This window comes from Nelusetta ayraudi, unplaced genomic scaffold (genome assembly GCF_046127955.1).
Source record: "Nelusetta ayraudi isolate G7.1 ecotype Tasmania unplaced genomic scaffold, CSIRO-AGI_Nayr_v1 ptg000160l, whole genome shotgun sequence".
NCBI classification, from domain to species: Eukaryota; Metazoa; Chordata; class Actinopteri; order Tetraodontiformes; family Monacanthidae; genus Nelusetta; species Nelusetta ayraudi.
The window spans coordinates 374,246-397,974 of NW_027466210.1; the positions used below are offsets into that span (position 1 = coordinate 374,246).

The window sequence follows — 23,729 nt, forward strand, 5'->3', positions numbered from 1 at the left end:
GATTTGTCTGTGGTATTTGTCAGGATCTACTTCCTATGAAAATACAAAAAGAAAAACCAGTTGACAGGTAATTGGGGTGAAGGGAGAGGGTATCATCATTAGACTTACCTATTTATTTATTTTTTTTCTTTTAAATTTGTATTATTTTTGTTCAGGTTAACGTGCCACCCCAATGTATTTGTTTTGGCCAATCACGTTGCGCAAAAATCGACCTACTTCCGCGTTGCTTTTCTGTCACTCGGAAATCTGTCTTTTCTTATTTCTATCCGTTAACCTTAACTTAATTATCAAACATTATGGGACTTATCTGACGTTAATAACTTTAAAAAATATATAAATGTAACAGTGTTTAAATGTTTTTTGTTCATATTCACAATGAATTATTTACTTTGGAATGTAAGTTACGAGTCTTCATATTTCCGATACACAGTGAAGAGTCTTGTGTTTCCAACCGCGCAACGATGGTGACGTTTACAATACCATGATGGCGGCAGCCAGCTCTTTTTTGAATTTCGTCCCGCTTTTGGAATTTTACACCTGCCTGGTCCGTAATATGTCCCATTCTGTTTGAGAGGAGTACAAAATAACCCCTTCGCTGTCATGGATTCAGTCGTGAGCGAAGATATGACGCTTCCCCTGGACATCAACGGAAGGTAAGGCTGAGCGAGTGAAGCTAGGAGCAAGCTAGGGGCTATAAGCTAGCATCTGGAGCGGTGCTTTAGGCTGTGTCTAACTTGATTAATCTGAGAGCAGCGGGTCGCTGCAGCCGCTAGAGCCATGACTGATGTGTGGAACAAAAGACCAACATGAGGGTTGTTACATATTGCGAAATGACCGATTTTAACACTGTCCTCCGTTACCACCCTGTCTGAAGTCGAATGTGTCTTCAAAGCGGGGGGGGGATTCTCAGCCTGACACGTAAGAAACGGATGGAAGACGTGGGCTTTGTTTATTTCTTGGCACGTTGTGGGTCGCTTTACTATTTTTCATATTGGAAATATAAGAAATACACATGTCACAAGTCGGTGAAATACTAGTTATTTATTTTTAACCATCTTTAGATAAACAAGAAACTCCCGTGGCTGTGATAAATTTAGATGCAGCGGTTTAAGTCAGTCAATTTTAGTTCTTTAGTACTGAAACAACCGCTTGGACGTCTTGTACAACAGTACGTTTTAACCGATAGTAAGTGATAACCATGAGTTATCGTAAAATCCTGACCGTCGTGTAACTGAGACATGTCCCAAGTACAGAAAGAAGCATTCGCGAGAGAAGAAAAACTCTCGTATAAAGAATGTTCCATTAGTTGGTAGGATTCTGAGTCACTGGGCTCGGCGTCAGCGAGCGTTGCCGTGTTACTGATGATTGCTGCGATTGGTGGGCCGGCTTGTTGACATGTCATTCAGAGTGAAGAAAGCGGAAATTATCCGCGCCAGTTTTACAGCAACGGCTGAGGGCTAGAGGAGTAGGAGGAGGCGGCGACGTCGCCGTGCAAACAACTCAGCAAAATGTGGAACTAACTTGTCATATTTGTTTTGTTTCTCCCCCTGCGCGCTCTGCGTGACGCGGCAGCAGAGTTTGATCGCTGGTAGGTGAACTGTGCCTTTCTCAGCTGTGCGTAGCGGACAGTAGTCCAGTGGTCGCTGCTTGGTAGGATTTAGAAGCCAAACTAGAGCATCTTCCGTGACCCGTGCGCTCTCGGTTCCTCTCCGGCCCGGGCCCGGCTGTCTCTCGGCGGTGATGCAGGTGGTGAGCGTGCCCGTGTAATCCAAGACGTGAGCTCACATGCGCGGTGTGTATTGCGTTTTGGGTAATTCTGAAACCCGACTCACTTGATTGTGGAGTCGCCTTCCGACCGTTATGTCCTCCACAGCTTAATGTTGTGTTTCCGTAACTCGGCCGCTCTCATTATTTGACAAGCAGCAAGGCAGCTGAGCAGCATGAGAAGAGGAAGTGAGTGTTTACACGCTCGCGCATTGTTTCCACCGCTGACTTTATGTGTCGGCACAAGTGCAGCAGAGCCGACAAACGCTCGCAAAGACGTGCCTAAATGTCATGCGGTCGGCATCAGCAAGTCGCGCCTTGTGCCGCCAAACCCCCTGAACGTTGTCCGTTCACTTCTTGTTTTCTTTCATTCGTGTCTGCTCACGTTGCGTGTTTTCTTTCAGCGTTATCGCGCCTCTTTGCTGTGGAGCGCTTCCTCCCCGTGAACACAGGAAGGCTTTGCTTGGCTCCGCTTGCCCTCAGTGATGCAACATTTGTCACCATTTTGTTATTCCCTTTACATGTTTTGCACAGGACAGTTCTTCCGTTCGCTTGTACTCTTTGTTATTCATTTTCCAAACTTTCATCATGTCAGTTTTGTGTGTGCGCTGCCAAAACCAACATTTCTTTCCACTGAGGTGCAGTATTTTGATATTGGCTCTCTCTCTCTTTTTTTATTTAACCGATTATTGTCTTTCTAGTTGTGTAATAATAAGAAGCTGTCATTAGATACTGCTCAATAATATCATTATAATCTTGATGGTCAAGTTGAAGAGAAGAGCAGTTCAGGGTGAAGCATTTTGGCTGTGCAGCCAAGAGGTCAATGTGCCAACTTTAGTTTACAAAGTGATTAGACCACTTGGAAAAGGGACAGGATGAGTTTCACTGGATTGTGTTGTTGTCGTTTTGTTTGAAAATGTACAAGTTTGGAAACATACTTCTGATTCATGACTATTTACAGTGTAGATTGTCACTCAAGGCATCAAAACTATGAAAGAACACATAAGGAAAATGTATTAAACAAAAGAGTGTGAAATCACTCAAACAAGTTTTATATTTTAGATGATCTAGAATCGCCACCCTTCATATAAAAAATATATATAACATAACGTATTTAGGTATTGATTTTTTTTTTCTTTTGCCACATTAATGCACGTATCTTGGTCATATAATTGATGTCTTCAGTATGTATCTACAGTGTAGAAAGTAGTAAAGATAAAGAAGAAACAGGTGTGTCCAAACTTTTGACTGGTAGTATTCTGACTTCTGGCTTCCTATTTTGCTGGTTGTAGAGCAGAGTGAACAACGTGTCCGTGTCTTTGCCAGGGGAGGAAGTTATTCAGTACGTTGTATATTTAGAAACGCAGGTCAGAGTTGGGGAACACGAGCTTGACTCGGCATAGTTATTGTTGTTGTTGTTGTTGTTGTTGTGTGTTTATGAATATGTAGTATTTGCCTCGTTCCCCAGCTATTCAGAAAAATGCTCCCAAATCCTCTGTGACGCGCAGTGCAACCCGTAGATCTTTTGTGTCCTTTGTCTCCAGATATATTTGTTACTGAATGCAAATGTTTGGCGCTTTGTGTGTGTGTGTGTGTGCGTGTCCCTCCGCGCTGTCTCGATGTGATGCTTTGCGAATAGCAGTGACAGGGGTCTGTTTGTCTGGCGAAAGGCGGCCGGCGCTGACCAATGGCTGCCCTCTTTGCCCTCCTTCTGTCTGAACATGAGAGCCTACGCTGCCACTGGCACATGGACACATGCACGCACGCACGCACACACGCGCTCGCGCACGACACACTTACTCCCAGTGAAGGTTCTTCTGCCAGAGTGGATGTAAATGAGGCAGAGTCATTCTCAAGCTATTTATGGCCCATACTCTGGGCTCAGCGGTACGAGCCAGCGTGAGTAATACGTAAACACAGTGGATTTCTGTCTGTTTCAAACCAAAGTAATTTGTCTATTGTGAGCTACGAGCCTCAGTAGATCATAGATGTTATCTTGGCCCCTGTGATTGAGGACATGTCTCTGTTTAATGCGTTGTGGCTGTTAGCGATCATAATAATCGCAGGGATTTCTTTGCAAGGCTAACAAATTGACTCCATCTGCAGCTGCCGACTCCCGGACTCTTTAAATGCTGGAGAATATTCCACCGACAGCATGACAGGTAAGGCGAAATCATTTCCTCGTCCCCTCTCCGCTCTGTATTAATCCCTCAGCCGAGTTTCCCTCCAAAGCTTCAGTGAGGATTAGCTGAAATTTAATTGGCTAATCTTGGTCCGTTGGTTGCATTAATTCAAGGGTCCTAACAAAGCTGACGCTGAGGCACAACTAAACCTGTGAAGCATTTCAATTCTGTCAGTGTCTTGACTACAAACTGTCTTATATTTGTTTAATATTAATATTTATTAATTTATTTATTATATAAGCAGCTGTTTTTCAGTCTGTTTTGAAATGTGCTCTTGACTAGTACGAGTGTTACATGATCAGGTGTTGGCTGCGTCCAGCTGGTCTAAACAGGGCAGCTTTCCATGGGCTCCTCCCATCACCTCCGATGCATCTTCAATCCAAACATTTTTGCTTTCACCTTATCTCAGCAGTATAAACATTTCCCCGACAGCCGAGACGGCGTTATCAGCATGGGGGGATTCTCTGCTTTCACAACTGTAGCCGTAGCTTTGTTACCATATTATACGTGCGTTACTTTTTCTTTTCCAGCTCCGGCTTTTTCTGACAAGATGTCCCCAGCCAAAGCTCTCACCATGAAGGACTATGAAAATGTGAGTGTCCTGGCGTTTTCTTCACAGAAATAGTTCCTGTCCTAGAGTGATGTAATGTTCCCCTGATTGTCCAAAAGCTCATATAATGGAATCCAAAAGGGCAACGATAAACATCTCGGCCCCTTAGCTCATTCCTCTCTGCGTTTTTTTCACAGAGTAAATGACTGATATCACTTTTCAGTCAGGGTTTTCTACCTCACGGAGAAAAGAGAGCGCATTGAATCACATTCCCACTTTGTCCAAGACCAACCTACACTTATCCATTTATGGAGACGCAGTGATGTTATTTGTGTCTGTGGGGGAGTCGCGCTGAGATGGGCTAAAGCCTATATTTCAGCATTGCTGTGGAATGCGAGTTGGGATTGTTGGCCGTGCGCTGGCCGGCTCTGGCAGGCCGCACCACCAAAAGGTTTCGGAAAGGGTCCAGACTTCTACCGCCTCCCTTCGTCTGTCTGCCCAACCCCCATTTGCCAGATGCACGGCTTGTTCTGTGCCTGCAGCGCAATGATGCACAGTTCACTTCACGCGCATTCTCATGCAAACGCGCACACACACACACACACACACAAGCACCCAGGGCTTCCTTCCTTTCAGAAGTAGTCATAGAAATGCTGATGCTTTTTTTTTTTTTACCCGTATAAACACGTGTCACTACTTCCTTCACATAAATAGTGCACTAGATTATTTAGCTCAGTTTGTAATGAGGCATGTTTTACTCAGTCTTTGATTTTTTTTTTTTTTTTCTCCCCCGCAGCAAATCACAGCCCTGAAGAAAGAGAACTTCAACCTGAAGTTACGCATTTACTTCATGGAGGATCGGATGCAGCAGAAATGTGACGACTCCACCGAGGACGTTTTCAAAACGGTGTGCTGTTAACTTCGCCGATAAAATCAGCCCCCTTTTGTCGTCTCCGCATTTTCCATAAGCGCCCTGACAAATCACGCGACTAAGCAGTTTCCTTCTTGACTAATTGTGAGCACAACAGCTGGATTCAATTCAACCAGAATCAGCCGTCTCAAGCGTGGAGCTCGAGTGAGCACTACGCAAGAACAATGGAATCTCCTCGTCTGATTAGTCGCTCTAAATTTTGAGAATTAAAGTGTCACGTAAGAATCCTGTCTTGGCGCACCTTCTCCAAAATAATCCTGGAGATATTGTATTACAGTATTTTATTTTGAATTATGTGGATACATTTTTGTTTGGTTCGTCTTTTGTTTTTGTGTCTTTGTGCAAATTGTGTTTTTATGAACCCAATGTCTGTTTTCTAGAACATTGAGCTGAAGGTGGAGTTGGAGTCCATGAAGAGAGAGCTGGCGGAAAAACAGGAGCTGCTTGTGTCTGCATCGTGAGTGCTGTTCCACATAACCAAGCACATACAGGTCCACTGGTCTACATACTGGTCTTTTCCCCCCTTCTTTTTTTTAGAAAAGCATTGGAGAGCCTGGCTGGCCGAGAATCGGGAGATCACCATCACTTGAGAGAACAAGCTCAGAAAGACATGGCGGCACTTAGGGAAGCATTCAATCAGAGGATAGCTGACCTCCAACAGGTGAGTCACAATAATGAGTCTGCCATGTTTAACTTTGCTTAGTTTGCTTTATTCGTTGTCTGCCGTGATTTGGAAATTTCACCCCCCCCCCCCCCCCCCCCTTCTCGTCACCTTCCAGTCTCTGCAAACGGCCGAAGAAGAAGTCGAAAAGATGGCAGCTATCGCCGAGCAGGAGAAGCTTAAAAATATTAACATGGAGAAGCAGCTCGAAGCCCTGGGCCCCGTCATCACAGACGCCCCTGACTCGAGTTCAGTGCCAGAACTGCAGCAGGCCCTGCAGGATAAAGACAAGTAAGAACGTGTGGCGTTGCAGTAATGACTTCATTGACTTTTCAAATTGCCGCTGTGATTTTTAGATTCTCACTGTTGTCGTTGCCCTCGCAGTACCATCATGCAGCTCCAGATAATTATAAAGAATCAGGAGGCTGAGCTCAAACAAAGGGAAAAGGGTGACCGTGGAACGGATGCACCGACAGCAGAGACGATTCAGCAGCTGTCCGCTGTCATAGAGCAGAAAGATGAGGAACTGGAGGTATGACTTTAATAAATGCTTATTATTTGCTTTCCGGTTATCACAAAACAGATTCATTCTTATTAAACAGAGTTAAAATGAACCCATTTTGATTCTTAATCACTATCTTTCATGTTGGGACTGTGTTTTGGTGACCTTTTTGTTTTGACTTGTTTTTCAGGCACTGAGGGAGAAGCTAAATAAAGACAAGGGCCCAACGACCGCACAGCATCAGGTTGGGGGATTTCCTCACTCAGTCTCTGTTTGCTTTGCCATAAATCTGCCCCTTCATATTAACGCTGACCTCTTATGGACCGTTAATTACAACTGATTTGACTTTGCTGAAATGCATCTATTCAAGCCTGGCCTATAAAACAACATGTCCACCCACATGCAGCTTGACAACAACCCTTGAATGTGATCTGGGTGGCTGGATCTTAGTTGACTTTTAGCCAACCTGCCTAAATTTTAGAGATCAATATATGAATTGGACAGATGGTGGACGGATGGTAATGATGATGACAGTTGGGATTTATTTTCTCGACAGTTGGGCATTATTTAGTCAGTGTGCAGTCGTTGACTTATAATATTAATATAAAGCTTCCAAAAGGCTTTGAACAAAAAACGTCCAGTTCTGCAACTATAGAGGCAGAAGTCGCTTCTTTGCATTCAATTAGAGGTTGTTGTTTTCAGCAGGAGACATCGGTGTTGTCTTGTCAAACCACAGGAAGGGCACTTGTTATTTTGGAAGTCCTGTTGTTTTCTTCCGTCGGTCTCCTGTTGTTCTTTTTATTTGTCTTTCCTGCCTCAGTAGAGGGGTTTCGCTCGCTTGTTTGTTGAAGTCAGTTGAATGATTGGTGATCTGTTGCATTCTACAACAGAGAAAGGGTGAAGAGCACTTCCACCCTCTGCTATTGAATCACCTTTTGATCGGTTTTCCAGGACATTCAGATGCTTTTTGTGGTGTTTGTGGCTCTGCAATCTTTAAATCCCTATAAACCCCCCTGTAGTTGTGTGGGAATGCAACTGGTATTTTGTTAATAATAATATTACTGTAAATATTGAGCTTAACCAAGTTGTGTTGCTATTTGTTAAATCTGGGATGGTTTGTTGTTTTTTGACTTAGTAATGTCCCTCTTGGAAATCCCAATCGTAACGCAGTTGAAACTAGTTTTGTGGTCTTCCAAACATTACGCAACTTCTTGGTGGAAGCCAGCGCGTCACTGACGTGTTGTGCAGAAAGCCGTTAGTTGGACAACATCCATCGTTTCCTCATCGGGACGTGACGTCGGGCTCAGGTCATGGTGTTAAGTCAGGATTACCGTCCTGTCTGGACACGGTTTCTCTAAGAGCTATTTGTGTCTATCCCTTTGTATTAAGTGAGGCAAAATCACTTTTGCCTCTCACTGTTTATTAGCCAAGTGGGCTGTCAGATGGCGGATTAAAACGTGTATTTTTGGGGGGGGGAAACCCTCGTAATTCAGGTTATGCCAGAGTTTTTGGTGCCCTCCCTGGACGGGTGCAATGGAATCTGCTGCAGAAACAATTGCCTAAATTTGAAGAGATATTTTAGATGCACTTCCTGAATAGGTGGACCCTCCAGGAGTTGACTGGTCGTTGCCTTGTCAACCAGTTTCCCTGGAGAAGCAGCACAAGAAGCCGACCTTCATACCTCAAGTTCCCGTCATTGGGGAAAAGGTTCGCAAGGGGCGGCCTGACAGCGGCCATGACACAGATCACTGCGGCACTCCTGCAGGATTTCATTTGATTGAATGTGTAGGGGGAGAGTGGAATAGAGGCGGGAGCAGGGATTATCAAAGGCTTAACGCTTATACGGCTCTGCACTCAGTCATTCTCCCCTGTGCTCCTCCAGCTGATGCAGTGAGAGACAATGATAGATGGCCGTTGCACAGTTGGCGTGTGGTTAACCGCGAGGGCTCCAAAAAAAGTGCGTGTGTCGGTGAGAGGATCGTCGGGCTGCTTTTAAAGCGGGCAAGTTTTTTTGGAAAATCCGCAGAAATTTGGATGCGTCATGAGGGACCTGTGTCGCATCTGCGGCGTCCGCGCCGTCGGCAGCCAGTGCCGCTGGATCTTTAGCTCGGCGGCGAAGCGGAAGCTGCAGGTCATCCTGTCGCACGTGCTGGGCTGGGAGGTTACCCGCGACGGCCGCGGCGAGTTCCTCTGCGGCAAGTGCGTCTTCCAGCTGGAGAAGGTGGTGCAGTGCGACGTGGACATCAGCCAGCTGCAGGACGAGCACGCCGTCCACATCCAGAAGCTGCTGGCGGAGAAGGACCACCTGATCCAGTGCATCGTCTACGTGTACAAGAAGAACAACCCGGGCACGCGGCGGAGCGATGGGGACGGCGTCGCCTGGAAGAGCCTGGCCAGGAGCCCCGTGGTGGCCAGCCTCGATGACGAGGCTCTGTATCAAGCGGCGTCCGAGGGACAGCAGTTCGGGGAGAGCAGAGGCGGGAACGCCAGGGGCCGCATGAAACGATGCGTGAGCCTGGATCAGATCGCCAGCAAGGGCTCGTACCCGAGTCGCTCCGGGTCTTTGAAGGGCATCGGCCTGCGGGGGACGCGCCTCCACTCGCAGAGCATGTATCTCGACCTGGTCCAGCGCACGGGCCTGCTGCACCGCCCGGGATTCAAGGGCCGCTCCGCCTCGCTGCAGTCCCTCAACAGAGACCCGTCCGCGGAAACGGCCCCGGAGCCTCAGCCGAGGCTGAAAGGCAGAGAGCCCAAGGCGTTCGCCGGCAAGCACGGCGCGGCGGACGACCCCCGAGGAGCGAGTCAGGCCCGGGCTCTGCTCCGCCGCTCCCCCAGTCAGCCCTCCGTGATCTCGGACCTGATCCGACTCCTGCGCTGCATCTCCAGGCAGCAGATCTGTGTCCCGGCGGGGAGCCACATCCCCGTCCTGAAGGCTGCTACGAGCACAGGCCCGCTAGGCCGTCGGCACAGGCGCAGGGAGTCCGAGTTGAAGTCTCTGCACGACCTCGCAGAGGAATTTGACGATGATTACGCTGCGGTCAGAGTGAAGGTAGCCCTTTCTGGCAGCGGCGACTTCACAAAGTGCTTTCAAATTGGTGTTGGAATTCGACAGAAAACGCCTTCTCTGTTCAACGTTGCTAATATTAAAACATGTTCCTCTATTCGTTTTTGGTTTTTTTCATGCACTGTTTTATGTGATCTCTGGATTTGTTTCTAAGCAGAGCGAGATTAGCCGTTTGGAGTCCCGCAGTAAGCTGCTGACCGAAGAGCTCGCCCAGGCAAAAACCACCACAGAGTCCCTGACGAGAACACTGGAGGACACACAGGATCAAAACAAGGTTCGTAAACATTTTACGCGACTGACAGCTTTTGAATCGATCTGAAGCGTTCTGTTGGGTACCATCATTTCTCTGTGTGAACAGGACTTCCTGGCACAGTTGGAGCAGAAGGACGATGAGCTCGCCTCAGAGAAGAAAAACGGCGTGAAGAGAGACAAAACGATCCAGGGGCTTACCCAGCTCCTCAAGGAGAAGGAAAAAGAGGTCAGTTTGTTTTTTTTTGTGCAAGCTGGAATGCTGTTTATTATTGTCTTCAAAACAGTTGATGTTAACTGTCAGAACATCTTAACTCTGTGCGTCGTAAGTCATGCTTGCATCGTGTCCTAACACCAACCTGCCTTTGGGCCCATGCGATGCAGATTGCGGAGCTTTGTCATGAGATTGAGGACAGGGACGATGCTTTGGCCAAGGCTCGGGAGGCAGCACATAAAGCTCAGCTGCAGAAATACCAGGCAAGCCTTTTGCTTATTATTTCATTTTCAAACAGCAGCACAAAGGCATTTATTTTTGCATCTAGATTTCCACTCATAAACACATTGCTGAGACTGTCTAAATGTTTTGCATACGCCCTTCAGGGAGTGGAAGAGCACCAAACTGTGCTGTTGGAGAAGCAGTCAGAGCTGGCCCAGCTCCAGGGAGAGCACAACGCAAAGGTCCTCGAAGCCCAAAAGCTGCAGCGCGCCCTGGACAGGAAGCAGCAAGAGCTGGGTGACCTGCAGCGGGCCAAGGAGCAGCTGGACGAGGAGGTGGAGGACCTGCAGCAGCAGAAAAAGAACGGAGACAAGGCCCTCAATGTACGGCCACCTGATTTCCCCATTTTTTTTTTTAACTTTATTCATTATTTACTTGTCTTCGAAGAGTTTATCTCTGAAACTGTTTATGACATTATCACTTCCAGGATCTGAAAAATCAGCTGAAAAAGATGAGTGATGAAATCAAAGACAGGGAAAGCGCTCTGGAGCAGCAGTACCATGAGCTGCTGGATGAAACCAAACGGAAACTGCAGGCTCACGAGGTGACCATCCAACGGCTGACGTCCACCCTGTCTGATAAAGAGCAGCAGCTGCAGGTAAAGCCGCATAAAGTACAAATCACTCGTGTGACTGCTTTTGTGAATGTCTTCACTCTCGTGTTTTTCTTTCCCTATCAGGAGTACATAAACATGACCAGGGACTTTGAGCAAAACAAAAGTCCCAGCGGCAACGACAGTGTGGTCTCCAAGCTGCGGCATAGGTTGAAAGAAAAGGAGAAGACTCTCGAGGTGTGTCTTTCTTTCAATGAAATCTTCTCGCCACGGAGACCGTAATTGCATTCTGACGCTCTTCTCTGCACTTCATCGCACGCAGCAAGCGCTGGATGAGAAGTTCGCCGCCATTGAGGAGAAGGACAACGAGATCCACCAGCTTCAGCTGTCCCTCCGAGAGAGGGAGCGCGACCTTGATCGGCTCAACAACCTGCTCTCCCACAGCGAGGAAACCATCAACGTAAGCCGTTCGAAATTGTCTTTTTGTCTGGAAAGAATCACACAAACATCGCCTCTCAAACTTGAGCTCAACCTCTGCTCCGCTCGTTCCTTCCAGAGTTTCGACACCATGATCAAAGAGAAGGACGTGGAGCTTCAGCATCTGGCGAACACCTTGAAGAACCTGCAGCGGGCCAAGCAAGACGTGGAGGACAACCTGAACAGATCGCTGAGGGAGAAGGACTCCATCATCAGCCAGCTGCAGCTCTCGCTGGAGGGCAAGACAAAGGACATGGAGGTCGGTTTTGCGATGGCCTTCCCTCCACAAACTCTTTCTTTTGTCCTCAGAGCCTGAAGGCAAACACGCGGGGCCAAATTTTAAATTTGCCCCCCGCCCCCCTCCCATTTGTAGGAAATGGCAGACTCGATGCTGAACCAGTCGCAGACTCAGGCGCGGGACCTTGCTGAGCAGATGGGCCATAGGTTAAAGGTCACAGAGGCAATGCTGGCTGAGGCAGTTAAGGCCCGGGAGCGGCTGGTCGCAGACAACGAGAGTGCTGTCGAAGGACTGCTGGCAACAATCAGCAGCAAGGATCAGCTCCTCAAGGTCAGGATTTAATTGGGAAAACGTTTTTATTGGCTCCAATAAAACCGCCACAATGATTCGCAAGTGTCTTTTCCAACAACAAATATATATATATATATTTATGTTGACATGTTCAGTTCTTAATTCAAGACCAATTTCCCTGATTTCCCAGGAGTCGGCCGAGCGTTACAACCGCATGCTGTTTGAGCGCGCTCAGGAGATTCAGGAGCTGAGGAAACAGCTGTCAGAGAGGGAGCAGCGGATCGTCACCACTGAGAGGCAGAGCTCCGCCGCGGCCCAGGAGGGCCATTTAGAGACGGCGGAGCTCCGCGCTCTGCTTGCTGAAAAAGACAGCATCATCAATGTAAGCCCGCCCCACGGGACACATGATGCTTATTGGAATACAGAATGTACTTCATTCAGAGCACGAAGGCTGAAAATGTTATCTTATACAAGCACTTTTTTTTGTTTTAATTTGAATTTTGCAGAAGCTTCTGCAGCGTGGTCAAGAGAGGGACCAGTTCCTGGCAGATCTGCGGAAAGCGGAAGGGCCTGATGTTCTGGAATGCCGACAGACTATTCAGATTATGCAGGAGAAGCTGGACGACAGGGAAGGTGAGAGTCCAGAAACTGTCTTACTTGAATGTCTTGGCGCTTGCAGGCCTTGAACGCCGATTTGTCCGCACCCACAGCTGAACTGTCCAGGAGAAACAGCGAAGACAACGGGGAAAGCATTCCTCTCTCCAAGAAAGCGGTTGTCCTGCTGAAGAAAGAGCTGGCGCAGAAAACCGAGGCCCTGAACAAAGCTCTGAAAAGGGAGAACGAGCTGAAGGTCAGTCGGTTGTACTTGATTCATAATCAGGACAGCGGGTGTCTGTGTGCTTAGGCCTTTTTTTCTTCTCTTGGCCTCCAGATGTCTTTGACAGAACTTCAGTCATTGCTGCGTGAGTTGGAGGGTCGGAATGAAGGCCAAGCAGCTAATATTGAATCCCTGACGGCCACTCTGACGACCAAAGATGAGATCATCGCTGTAGGCAATCCTATATTTGCACCCTATTTTCAAAAATCCTTTTTATGTTCTTCTGCCCCTGAATTCTTGTTTTTGGCCTCTGAGCAGGTTCTCCACCAGCGCCTTGGTCAGAGAGGAGACAGTCAAGCTGATCACACTCAAGATCAGATCGTTGACTTTGGCATGGAGGCGACGCTTCCTGGGCTTCCCCAGAGAGAGAGAACCATGATTGGTGGAGACAGCCAGCAAGAAGTAAACTTTTCAAACTTCTTCAAATTTAAAATAGAAAACTTCCCTCCCTGGTCAGGAGACTTTAATGACCCGTTCTTGTCCCGACCCCTCCCCCATCAAGGCTTTACCAAACCTGCTGGCGTTGCATCAAGAGCACACCGCTCTCAATAAAGCCCTGAAAGCCGAGCAGCAGCTCTATTCAAGCCTGGTGAGGACTGTGAAGGAGCAGGACAGGTGAGAACCAACAAACCACCTGGAACATTTTTTGAATACACTCTGGATTTAGTCAGCGTGCTTGATGAGCTGTTTGTTTTTGCAGTGCGCAGCGTCTTCATGCCCTCCAGCTGGAACTGACAGCAGTGCAGCTCCTCAGGGAGCAATTAGAGGAGGGGATCAAAACTAATGAGGAGCTAAGGGACGCCTTCGAGAGAGAGTTACAGCGAGCCAAACTTGGAGAAGGTGCAGTGCAAACACACTCGGCGGCGAATGACGGTGACTTCTCAACCGAATAGAGAGAGAGAGAGAGAGAGAGAGAGAGAAAAGGAAACAATATATTTGAAGGGTTAGCAATGAGTAGCCTGGAGGAAGGAAATCCACAGCCAAACACGACTGTGTGTTTGCTCCAGCAACATTTCCTGCTAACAAGCTCTCGGGCCTCTTCTCGTCCGTCTGTTTGTTCAGCACCCACACCTGGCCCTCTCACTCTTCACGCTTCCTCCTGTCATGTCTGTGCTCAATGGGCATCATCACTTCCTTTTGCATGTTCTGTCCTTGACTTCATCTCCTTCTTTTCTGTCAAGTTCTGTCATCTTCATCTGCTCCCTATGTCTTTCATTTCTAAAACAAAAAAAAAAAGATAATAATAAAGGCTGTTGCACGTCCTGTCTCTCATTTCAAACATGCTGTCTGCTTATTCTTTCTGTCCGATTTTAACATTTGTTTGTCTGTCGAGCACCCTCCTTCAATCCCTCTGTCACCTCCACACTAATTCATTCATACCACTCACTTGCCATATTCACGTTACTGCACAAGCATGTCACAATATAAAAATATGATCTGTGGTTGCTGCACTGCTTGACTATGGTCTTGCTCTGGCATCCTGTGAATTGATTTTGTCACCCACATGACTCAGATTGTTGTCCATCATCTGAGTCTGCCAGTGCCTGTGTGTGCACACTCACCCCTCCACTCTGTCTAAAGAGAGCCAGGTGTATAAACGGGTCAGCTGGAAGTAAAAGGCCCCGTGATTCACTCTCACACTTAAATCAAGATAGATGAAACTACAATTGCCTCTAGTTTTATTTCCACATATTTAATTACAAATCAGTGATTAACATCATGAATTTCCCTAAGCAACGATAAAATCAACAGAATTACTTTCTTTGTTTATTACTATATTATTATATAATAATAGTAAGTGATAAATATATTGTATTACATTTTATTTTTTAATGGAAAGATTTTACCAGATTTTTAGTAACAATTAATCGTTGCTTAACAGTATCTGTAGAGATATAGGACAGTCAAATAACAGGCTGTCAACAACAATGAGTGAAATGTGTGTTGATGATTTAGTGTAATATTTTCTATGAAATAGTTCCATTGGATCCATTGTGTCCATGTCTTGATGGAGATTCATTCAACAATAGGATAGAAAGATTCAATCAAAAAGAGCATGAAGGAAAAATGTATTACTTCCATGTAATCAGCCCTTTGACTTCACACCATAATTCAGCAGCCTACGATTGGACACATCCTGAAATTTCGCCCCTCTCTCGTGCTTGTCTGCAGGCCTTGACCTGGTTGACCCTAAAGAGCTGGAGAGCGTGAGGCATCAGCTGGAAGATGCGCAGCGCTGGAACACCTCTTTGCAGGCTCGCTTAGGAGCCATACAGAACCGAGGTGGAGGGGTCGGAGGCGCCAAAGACAGTGGTGAGGGACGACTGGCACGCCACTGCGTTCTGCAGTTTTCACACGCGAGCTCCCTTGTTCAGTTTGAATTTGATGTTTTCCCAGGCGACTCTCTGAGCTTCATTGGAGATCAGACTTCCTACATGAGCATCTGTGTGGGCGAGGGCCACGACGACAGCCTGTCTCTACTCTCCGCACAAGAGCTGAGGCAGAAGGTGGGTTATATATTTGGGCTAAAGCATTGCCTCTATTCTGACTGCAATATTAAAGGGACACGCTGTGTATGAAACTGAAACGAGTGGTTTTGGATCTCAGGTGCTGGAGCTGCAGGACTGCGTCAGCGCACTGCAGGATCAGCTGTCGCAGGCTCAAGAGTCAGACCTCAGTGCTCGTGAGGGGAAAGACAAAGACGCAGCCGCCAGGAGGCCGTGGAAACAGGTTAGAAGCCACAATAGTATAACAATTGCAAATTGAACTGTGCCTTTAATCTGAGCTCCCAATGTTTGTTCTTACAATTAAATCTTATTCACCTGCAAGGCTTTTTTATACTTTTCCACATTTTCCAAATACTTGACGAGTCATGTCTTAGTCATTGTCTAACATCCACCTTTACTAGCGCCTTTCTTACCTGTAGAACCTGCATCTTAACCCTTTTGCTCTGTCTAGCCTATTACTAATGTCTCTATGCTTTTGATGGTAGATGCCGAAAAGGCGTTTTTTGTTGTTTTTTTTGTTGTTGTCCTAAGTAGGACACATCTTCCTTTTTCTTCCTTCACCTTTCCTAATCAGTCCCTCTCTTTATCTCTGTGTCCCATGAAATATTCTCTTTGCCATGCCACATTAGACACATCATACCATTCTGCTGTTGCTGTGCACTGTTTTATGGATTTTGTTCCCTCATTAAGTTTTCTTTTACCGAGCCATGTGTATCACACTCGCCTTCCATCCCATAATTCTAGCAGCAGATGCAAGACGGGCAGCAACTCTCTGTTCAGGACAAAGAATGTCAGACCGACATCAAACAAGTATGAAATCAAATGTCATTACCCCTAACTTTATAATAATAAGACTGAATTCAATACAGTCGGTATAAAAGTCGAGTTTCTGTTCTTTTTAAGACGCTGTCTGGAAGGTTGTTTGATGACACGAGTCCTGACAGCGGCATCGGCCACAGTAGAGAACGCGCTCATTCTGGCAGCGACATCTTTGAATCCGGGGAGGCGGAAGTTAAGGAGAGCAGCGTCGATCTGCAGGCGCTCAAATCCCTGCTGTCTGACTGTGGGGCTACAACTGTGTCACACCTGAGGTAGGAACTTTGATCATTATTGTTATCGCGAAAATGTCCCAAGTGCTCGAAACAACATAGTGAAGAAGCCTGTCCCCACCATCCACCGTCTCTGCAGAGAGGCGCTGCTCCGACTGAGGTCGGAAAACGCACAGCTGCGTGGTCTCCTGAAGGAGCAAACGTCCACCGAGTGGAAGGAGAAGGAGAGTGCGGACGCATCGGGGAACAGCAGCGACGTGCAGGCCGAATCGAAAAAAGCGGCGGAACGCAGTCGGTCCAAGGTCGCCGATCCGTCTAAAGTGTCAGATGGGAAAGCGCCAGTCACAGCGGAGCTCACCGCCAGCTCCACCGTCAGCTCCACCGAGTGGGAGGAGAGTCCGGAAAACAAAGGCCAGTCGCACAGAAAGAGGCCGAAGCAGCACGCTGTCAGACACGGGGTAGGTTCCATTCATGAATGTTCTACCTTGCACATGCAGGTGAGCCAAGAACCTTTTGTCACATCAGTTCTGTTTGTTTCGTTGCAGGCTACCGGAAGATCTCGCCTGCCTCTACCCACGAGGCTGAGAGTAGAGACCGGTAAAGGCGAGCAGAGCGTCGGCCCCGATCACCTCAAGGCTGATGCACTTTCACACCAGCACGATGAGGATTTTTACGACTCTGACCAGCACGTGCTCGCAGACTCTGACATCCCACCGTCTTCAGATCGCAGCGTTTCGTCGTCGTCCCAACGGGAACTGGAGGGTTCCGAGGCAAGATCAGTCCCGGGTCACACCCACGTGGATTCCGACCTTTTCAACCAGCTGGAGCTCCTCCACCTGGAGTGCCAGGAGAAAGAGGCCCTGATCAACACGTTTAGGCAGCGGCTGGCCGACTGGGAGGAAATCAACGCGCAGCTCCAGGAGAAAGATCAGATGAACCGCAAGTACATGGAGGCGTTGCAGGCTGCAGAGTCCACCATCGCTTACCTCACCGCCTGCAACCTGGACAGCCAAGGAGGATTTAGGTCGCACGCAAACTTGAGCGCGGGCCTGGAGCACGTGGGTCCTGACGCTTCCCTGTACAGGAGATGTATCGAACTGCAAGACGGTCTGAATGAGAAAGAGGAGCACAACAATCAGCTGACAGAGCTCCTGAACCTGGCAGAGAGAGTCATCGCCTCTCAGAACACTCAGGTCGAACATCCAGAAGCCAGCGATTTGTGTTCGAGGATAACGACGGCCTTGCAGGAAGGCAGCACGTCTCCGAGTCGGCAGAGCCCGAGAGGGGGTCCGGCGGGGACCTCCGCAGACTCCATTCAGGAGTTGCAGCGGCACGCCGACACTTTGCAGAAAGCGCTGTGGGAGCAGAACAGGATCAATGCTGAACTGCAGGAGAGGCTGAGAGTCGCAGATGCTGAGTCACTTAAGAAAAGGGATTCGAAAGAACAACTCGTGGACAGGGACGATTTGGATTGTGTCAAGTCAGATCGAGAGATGACCAAAGTTCTCATAAAATGCCTCAGCGCGGCGGAATCCACTGTCGGCTCCCTGGCGGCTCACTGCGCAGCCTCAACTTCTGGAAGGTCGTCCGAGGCGAACACAGACGTGCAGATGAATTTAGACCAACTTCATCGCGCCCTGCAAGAGAAGAGCGAATTTGGCAGCGCATCCGGAGGCAGCCGGTTGGACGAAGCACAGGGACCGCCTCAGCAAGCACTCCATCACAACCTCTGCAGCCTATATAATGTCTTCACTAGTAACTGTCAGAGAATCTGTGAGCTCCAGGACTCCTTAAATGAAGAGAGGTGTCGCAAAAGGGAAAGCAAAGAGCTCAGGGCAGTGTCGGATGCCAAGGGATTACCGCCTGACGTTCAGGCCCAACTGGAGACGCTCCACAAGGCTCTGAGAGAGAAGAAGAAAGCGTGCAAGAGCCTGGAGGAGAGACTGGCCACCGCTCTCACCAACACAAGCACCCCTGAAAATCTGCCTAATGGTGAGAAAACTCATCCGAGTGTTTACGTCTTGTGTAAATTTTCTTAATTCTGTTTGAAGGTCCCATATTGTCAAAAGAATCTCCTTTTCTAGCAACTTTTCTAGTCAGAAATGAGAAAAGTCATCTCTTGCTTGTTTAGCAATGTATGATTCCTCAAACCTGTATTGCATTGCATTACATTGTGTTGTACTCATTCATTTTAGACATGCACATGAAAATCTTCATGCTTCTGTTAATTAAAAAAAAAGCGTCCATGATGTGATGATTTCTTCCTAACGTTGCACACCTGTTGCCTCTGACACCAGCCCTGCAGCGCGATGACAAAGGCGTGCAGGTGGATTTGCAGGACCTGGGTTACGAAACCAGTGGCAAGAGTGAGAACGATAGGGAAGAGAGCAGTAGCACAGGTAGACGGCCGCCAGACAGACGCTGCTGCATGTCTGTCCCGTTGAGGTGGACACTAATCCCGGGATGTGGATAGACCTTCACTGTGTATCTGCATGGGGGAGTGAACGCAGAGCTGTCACGAACTGTCTCCTTTTCTTGAGAGAGTTTTCTCTTTGGGCCTCATAACACCACCCTGTCTTCTCGTCACAATGTTTCTGGGCTGTTTCACGACTTCCGATGAACTTGTTGGTGTTTCTCTGTGTTGATGATTCTCTGCATGTGTCCACTCTGCCGTTTGGGAATGTCTTTCGAGCACTCATTAACCCTTCACCTCTGTTTCGGATCTTTGATCACGGTCCAGCTGTATCTGGGTAGATTGGCACTGTCGTCGTTAGTTTTCGGGGGTTGTTTTTTTTTTCTTCCGATTCCGTAGTTGATCCTCCCTTTTGTCCCTTATGATGCTAGATGTGGAGGTCGGCGTGAATCCAAGCTGCAGTGCCTCCAGCCTGCCTTCTCTGTTGAAACATGAGCAGGCGACGTTCTCCTCCACTGAGAACCTGGACTCCACCTCCAGCACGCCTTACCCAACTTCCCCTGCTCTCAGCTCAGCCAAGGTATTCTTCTTACCTTTTGCAGGACAAGGTTTACTGGAGGGCTGAAACTAACAATTATTTTTGTTGTCGACTAATCTATCAATTATTTTTTTCGATTAGTCACGATTACCTTCTTTAATTTCACCACCTATTTTGGACTTCTGTTTAACCTAACATGCTTAAATCTTCACACCTGTGTTACACTGTTGTTCTCTGACGGCATACGTTTTTAAACATATATATGAAAAATAATGACAAACAAAGCATTTATCTCTGACATAGTTGTTTTTTCAACATAACATATCAGAGGTATATTAATTCACGATTTAAAGGTTAGATGCAATGTTTATCACAGGTAAAAAAAAAAAAAAAAAAAAAATACCTTAAACAGATTTATTACAACTTATATATCTAATTAATACGCCCTAAATAACACATTTGATAAGTGAGAAGTGGCAGACTGTCACAATTCAGTAAAAACGCTCGTATTGACAGGGGCTGTAATTGACTAATTACTGCCGTGAACTATCGTAAGCTGACTAAGCTAGCTTGTTCCGTGATTTTCCGACGTGCGCAAAACCGTATTATGTACTTGCGCCATAAGCTAAAGATTAATTAACAAATAAGCGTGTAATTTAAAATATAACTATGAAGTCTCTATCTGATGATACAGCGATTCCGCAGTCCCGGCGTTTAAGGTGTTCGCGTATCGCCGTAGTATTAGCATGGAATGCTATTCCTAAACTTTAGAAACTTTGGGTCGGAGTTTTTGAGCCTTTTCGGAGAAGAAGCCGTTCTTCTTCTCTGTTTTTTGCAGGATGTAAACAACGAGCGACACCACCCACAGCGCTTAGTACTGCACTGTAGGTACAAATGAGCACGTAGCGCTGGAGTGCGATTTTATCATTCTGCTGAATGATAAAATTTTCAATAAAACACGTCAACGAATTTATTTTATCGACGTAATCGATTACTTTGATTAATTGTTGCAGCCCAAGTTTACTGTCACAAAGTGCTGCAAGCTTTAAGTGAAAGTAAAAAAAAAAAAAAAGTCTTAAAGTTTGAAAAAGAAAAACACAAAACTCCAAAATGTAAAGGAACTTTTACTTCTATAGCTTGTCTGACGACAGTGTGTTTATAAGGGAATGTTATCCTCAACATTTCTGAGAAATGTGTATCCTCTGATTCCTCTAGGGAGGTTTTCAGCAGCTGGGGCTACTGTTTTCTGCCCCAGTGCCACTGCTGTTTTTAAACTGCCTGTTCTGGTCTGGATTTAAAAAAAAAAAAAAAAGAAAACGGCCAATGAATATTTTTATTCAGTTTTTCATTTAGTATTTATCTGCTTTCAGGTCAGCCTGAAAAGCCTGCAGGCCTACGACGAGTACGGCGCTTCTGACGACCCCCATCAGCTCCAGCGACAAGTCAGAGAGCTGAAGGTCCAGCTGGAACACCAGACTAGACTCGTCCTCCAGATGCAGAGCCTTCTGCGCCACGGCTCACTGGCCGGGGACTCGGCTGCCAGCACCTCCCCGTCCTCAGCGGTCAGAGATCAGCTTGGGGCGCAGAGAGAGGAGCCCGGCCAAGAAGTGAGCAACAGAAGTGGGCTGCAGAGGAAGAGCAGCAACGGGGAGAGCCGAGCGATGAAAGATAAAACCAGCCAGCTCAACGTGGAAGGGGAGAAGGAGAGGACAGAGGACAGACAGGGTGAACAGCTGCAGCAGAACCTTAGCCGCTCCACGTCACCTGCAAGGTCAGCAGTCTGTCTCTAACTTTTTTTTGTAATGTCTGAACAAGAGCTGTTAAAAATAACCTATGTGAGTCTTGCTGACGGCTGCTTGCTCTTCTCCGTGCCTCCCATCAGGCTGGACTCCCTGGTGCAGTCGCAGGCCAGGGAGCTGTCGCAGCTGAGGCACCAGATCAAAGAGAGCCGCAGGCTGGGCGCCCTGCAGCGTCGGCAGCTGGAGGAGCTCGGCAAGGCCTTCCGAGAGCTGCTGGAGGCCAGCAAGGTGGACTGCTACATGGGTGGGGTGGTCATGGAGCAGCTGGATAAGAGCCTGAGCATCATGGACCGGCTGGAGGGACGGCTGGACAAAGGTAGCTACCGCCAAGCAGAGGGGGAGCGTCCACCGATCAAATTATTTCACCGTGATGTGCAGTCTGAAACCACACAACTCGAAATGAAAAGAACTGGTGTCCTATCATGCTCAAAGGAAGAAAAAAAAAAAGCCCTTCTAAAATAAGACCATGGGTTTGAGTCCTGGGCCCCGTTTGGACTTTGCATTTTCCTTCGCTGGACGGTCCAATTTCCTCCCACCAGCAACAATATTCAGTCATGATGGGTTGATTGTTAGAAGAAAAAAAAGGCGAAAGTGATTTTGAGCAATATATAGGACCCTCGATTCTCTCCAAACAAAAGCCCCGATCAAGCTGAAGCAAACACAAGAGAGCACTGAGTCGTTGTTGATCCTTGCAGACAGGCCGCCTGACGCGTCTTTTCCTTTGTCTGACAGGAGACCCTCATCCCGATAACGAGGACGTGGCTGCGCTGGAGCTGTCTCGCAGGTACGGTCTCAGACACCGCAGCGTTGCTTTGCTTCACTTCGACGGCCTTCCTCTTGATTTCTTGAAACATGACGCGCGCTATTTTAGTCAGCAGTGTCGACATAGCGGCAGCATCTTCCTCTCCGGTGACATCAGATGACGTGGTCATTTTATGTGTTGTCTCATGACCTCTTTAACACCCCCCACCCACCCCCGCCCTTCCAATACCCATCCAGCCAATTGCCTTGTGACCCTGGGCGGTGTCTGCTTTGTTGCTTTTGAAAAGCGTCCTGCTGTTGACCTAATTTATTCCGTGACTGTCGAAATATGAAGGCTGCGTCGCCCCAACTGGGTCACTGGTGTCTGTAGGACCAGAGAGTGACGCAAGCATTCACTGTTAAAACTAGGAAGCAAAATTGATTGTTACATTTTTATCTTGTTGTCAAATCCATTCTATCTTTTAAAATGAAATCACAACTAAAAAAAATTTTTTCAACTTTTTTTTTGGGACACCCTGCACTTTGTGTTTGAAGATTCCATGAAGAAAACAAAAATACAAACATATAAATCGGGAAAAAAATAACATTACACGTTACATTCAAGCCAATTTGTTTTGCAATAACCCCTGGAAAAGTCGTGCTGTACAAACTACTTGTTTGTTGAGGATTTATTCACAGCGGAACTGCCTTTCAGTACTAACAGGGATGTCGAAATTCTTCAGAGCATTAATTAGCATTAATTAGCCGTCCTGTTGCTAACGGTGACGTTGTCGCTGATGTGAGCAGTCGCGAGGAGCCTCGGCAGGGATCGCGCTCGCCGCTGCTGTCCCCGGAGGAGGAGGGCGCGAGCGACAGCCCAGGTAGAATCCAGCAGGAGCTCTCTCACCTCCGGACGGAGCTAGAGGGCGACAGAGAGCTGCAGCGGCAGCGCACAGGCCTGCTGGTGCAGCAGCACCTCGCCGTGGCCCAGTGTGCCAGGGAGCGGCTGGAGCTGTGAGTGCCTGTGACTCAGACCGACGGCATGCTGTTTGCTGTGGCCTTCCAGGCTGTGTGTTTCTCCGCTCGGACGTGCACTTCCTGTCATTAGGAACCGCTTTTTAGCTGCTCCTAGGGCTGGGCGATTTTGGACAAAAATAAAATCCCAATTTTTTTTCTCTCTCTGAAAACTCGATTTTTGATTTAATTTTTTTTTTTTTTTTTTGGTAAAACTACAAAAGACAAGGGAATAAATTATTTCAAATATTTGATCTTTATTTTTTTTTAAAGAAAAATAGCAAACAAATTTCCCTATTGGGGACAAAGTGCAACAAAGATGAAGTTCCCTTATTTGGGAATAAAGTGAAAACTTTAGAACCAAACAGAAATGAACATAGTGACAACCTTAACTGTCTTTCACCAAACATCACTTTCAAAATAAAAGGTTTTTCTATGATCTTGAACAACGATGCATGAATAAAGTGCAAAGCTTTCACATTTTGTAAGTGGAGGCGAAAATCAATTTTAAGAATTTTTTTAAACGTCGTCTTGACTAACAAATCCGATTTTCGATTTAAAATCCATTCATCGCGCCAGCCCTAGCTGCTCCTGATGTGATCTTGTCCTTTCCGTTTTGTGCCGTTTGCTGCTTTGCGACCGTGTGGTTGAAATCCAGCTCCCGAGTCCGTCAGGAAGACGAGTATTAACACGGCCGAGACTGTTTTTCACATCAGGCACGACTGTTTCACGTCGTCCCTGACCACCATGGTTCCCCTCTGCCCTCTCACGTCTCTCTTGCTGTAATTAGGAACATTGTTCTGGGCCCCGGGCCCAGCCACTGTGGATATAT

General features: G+C 47.3%; 1 protein-coding gene across 15 annotated transcripts in view; it reads left to right on the top strand.

The window, feature by feature from the left end:
* Positions 1-454: 454 nt before the first annotated feature.
* Positions 455-23,729, top strand: part of cdk5rap2 (CDK5 regulatory subunit associated protein 2) — a 29,856-nt gene continuing 6,581 nt past the window's right edge. For 2 of the 15 annotated variants that reach the window (XM_076013883.1, XM_076013886.1), the window contains exons 1-30: positions 8,446-9,640; positions 9,810-9,929; positions 10,014-10,133; positions 10,289-10,381; positions 10,505-10,723; positions 10,828-10,998; positions 11,080-11,190; positions 11,276-11,413; positions 11,510-11,689; positions 11,804-11,998; positions 12,150-12,341; positions 12,466-12,592; positions 12,670-12,809; positions 12,891-13,007; positions 13,095-13,238; positions 13,339-13,451; positions 13,537-13,676; positions 15,009-15,149; positions 15,234-15,343; positions 15,444-15,566; positions 16,088-16,153; positions 16,247-16,434; positions 16,532-16,850; positions 16,938-18,384; positions 18,690-18,791; positions 19,237-19,385; positions 20,714-21,114; positions 21,226-21,458; positions 21,875-21,926; positions 22,691-22,897. In XM_076013883.1, coding sequence (XP_075869998.1) covers positions 8,633-9,640; positions 9,810-9,929; positions 10,014-10,133; positions 10,289-10,381; positions 10,505-10,723; positions 10,828-10,998; positions 11,080-11,190; positions 11,276-11,413; positions 11,510-11,689; positions 11,804-11,998; positions 12,150-12,341; positions 12,466-12,592; positions 12,670-12,809; positions 12,891-13,007; positions 13,095-13,238; positions 13,339-13,451; positions 13,537-13,676; positions 15,009-15,149; positions 15,234-15,343; positions 15,444-15,566; positions 16,088-16,153; positions 16,247-16,434; positions 16,532-16,850; positions 16,938-18,384; positions 18,690-18,791; positions 19,237-19,385; positions 20,714-21,114; positions 21,226-21,458; positions 21,875-21,926; positions 22,691-22,897 — 6,866 coding nt within the window. In that variant the 5' untranslated portion in view covers positions 8,446-8,632. Of the gene's footprint in view, positions 654-1,433; positions 1,589-1,706; positions 1,793-3,870; positions 3,927-4,477; positions 4,540-5,293; positions 5,405-5,808; positions 5,886-5,965; positions 6,090-6,207; positions 6,381-6,473; positions 6,622-6,781; positions 6,836-8,442; positions 9,641-9,809; positions 9,930-10,013; positions 10,134-10,288; positions 10,382-10,504; positions 10,724-10,827; positions 10,999-11,079; positions 11,191-11,275; positions 11,414-11,509; positions 11,690-11,803; positions 11,999-12,149; positions 12,342-12,465; positions 12,593-12,669; positions 12,810-12,890; positions 13,008-13,094; positions 13,239-13,338; positions 13,452-13,536; positions 13,677-15,008; positions 15,150-15,233; positions 15,344-15,443; positions 15,567-16,087; positions 16,154-16,246; positions 16,435-16,531; positions 16,851-16,937; positions 18,385-18,689; positions 18,792-19,236; positions 19,386-20,713; positions 21,115-21,225; positions 21,459-21,874; positions 21,927-22,690; positions 22,898-23,729 lie in introns of those variants that run through there. The other 13 variants (XM_076013891.1, XM_076013892.1, XM_076013895.1 and 10 more) reach the window with 13 other exon arrangements.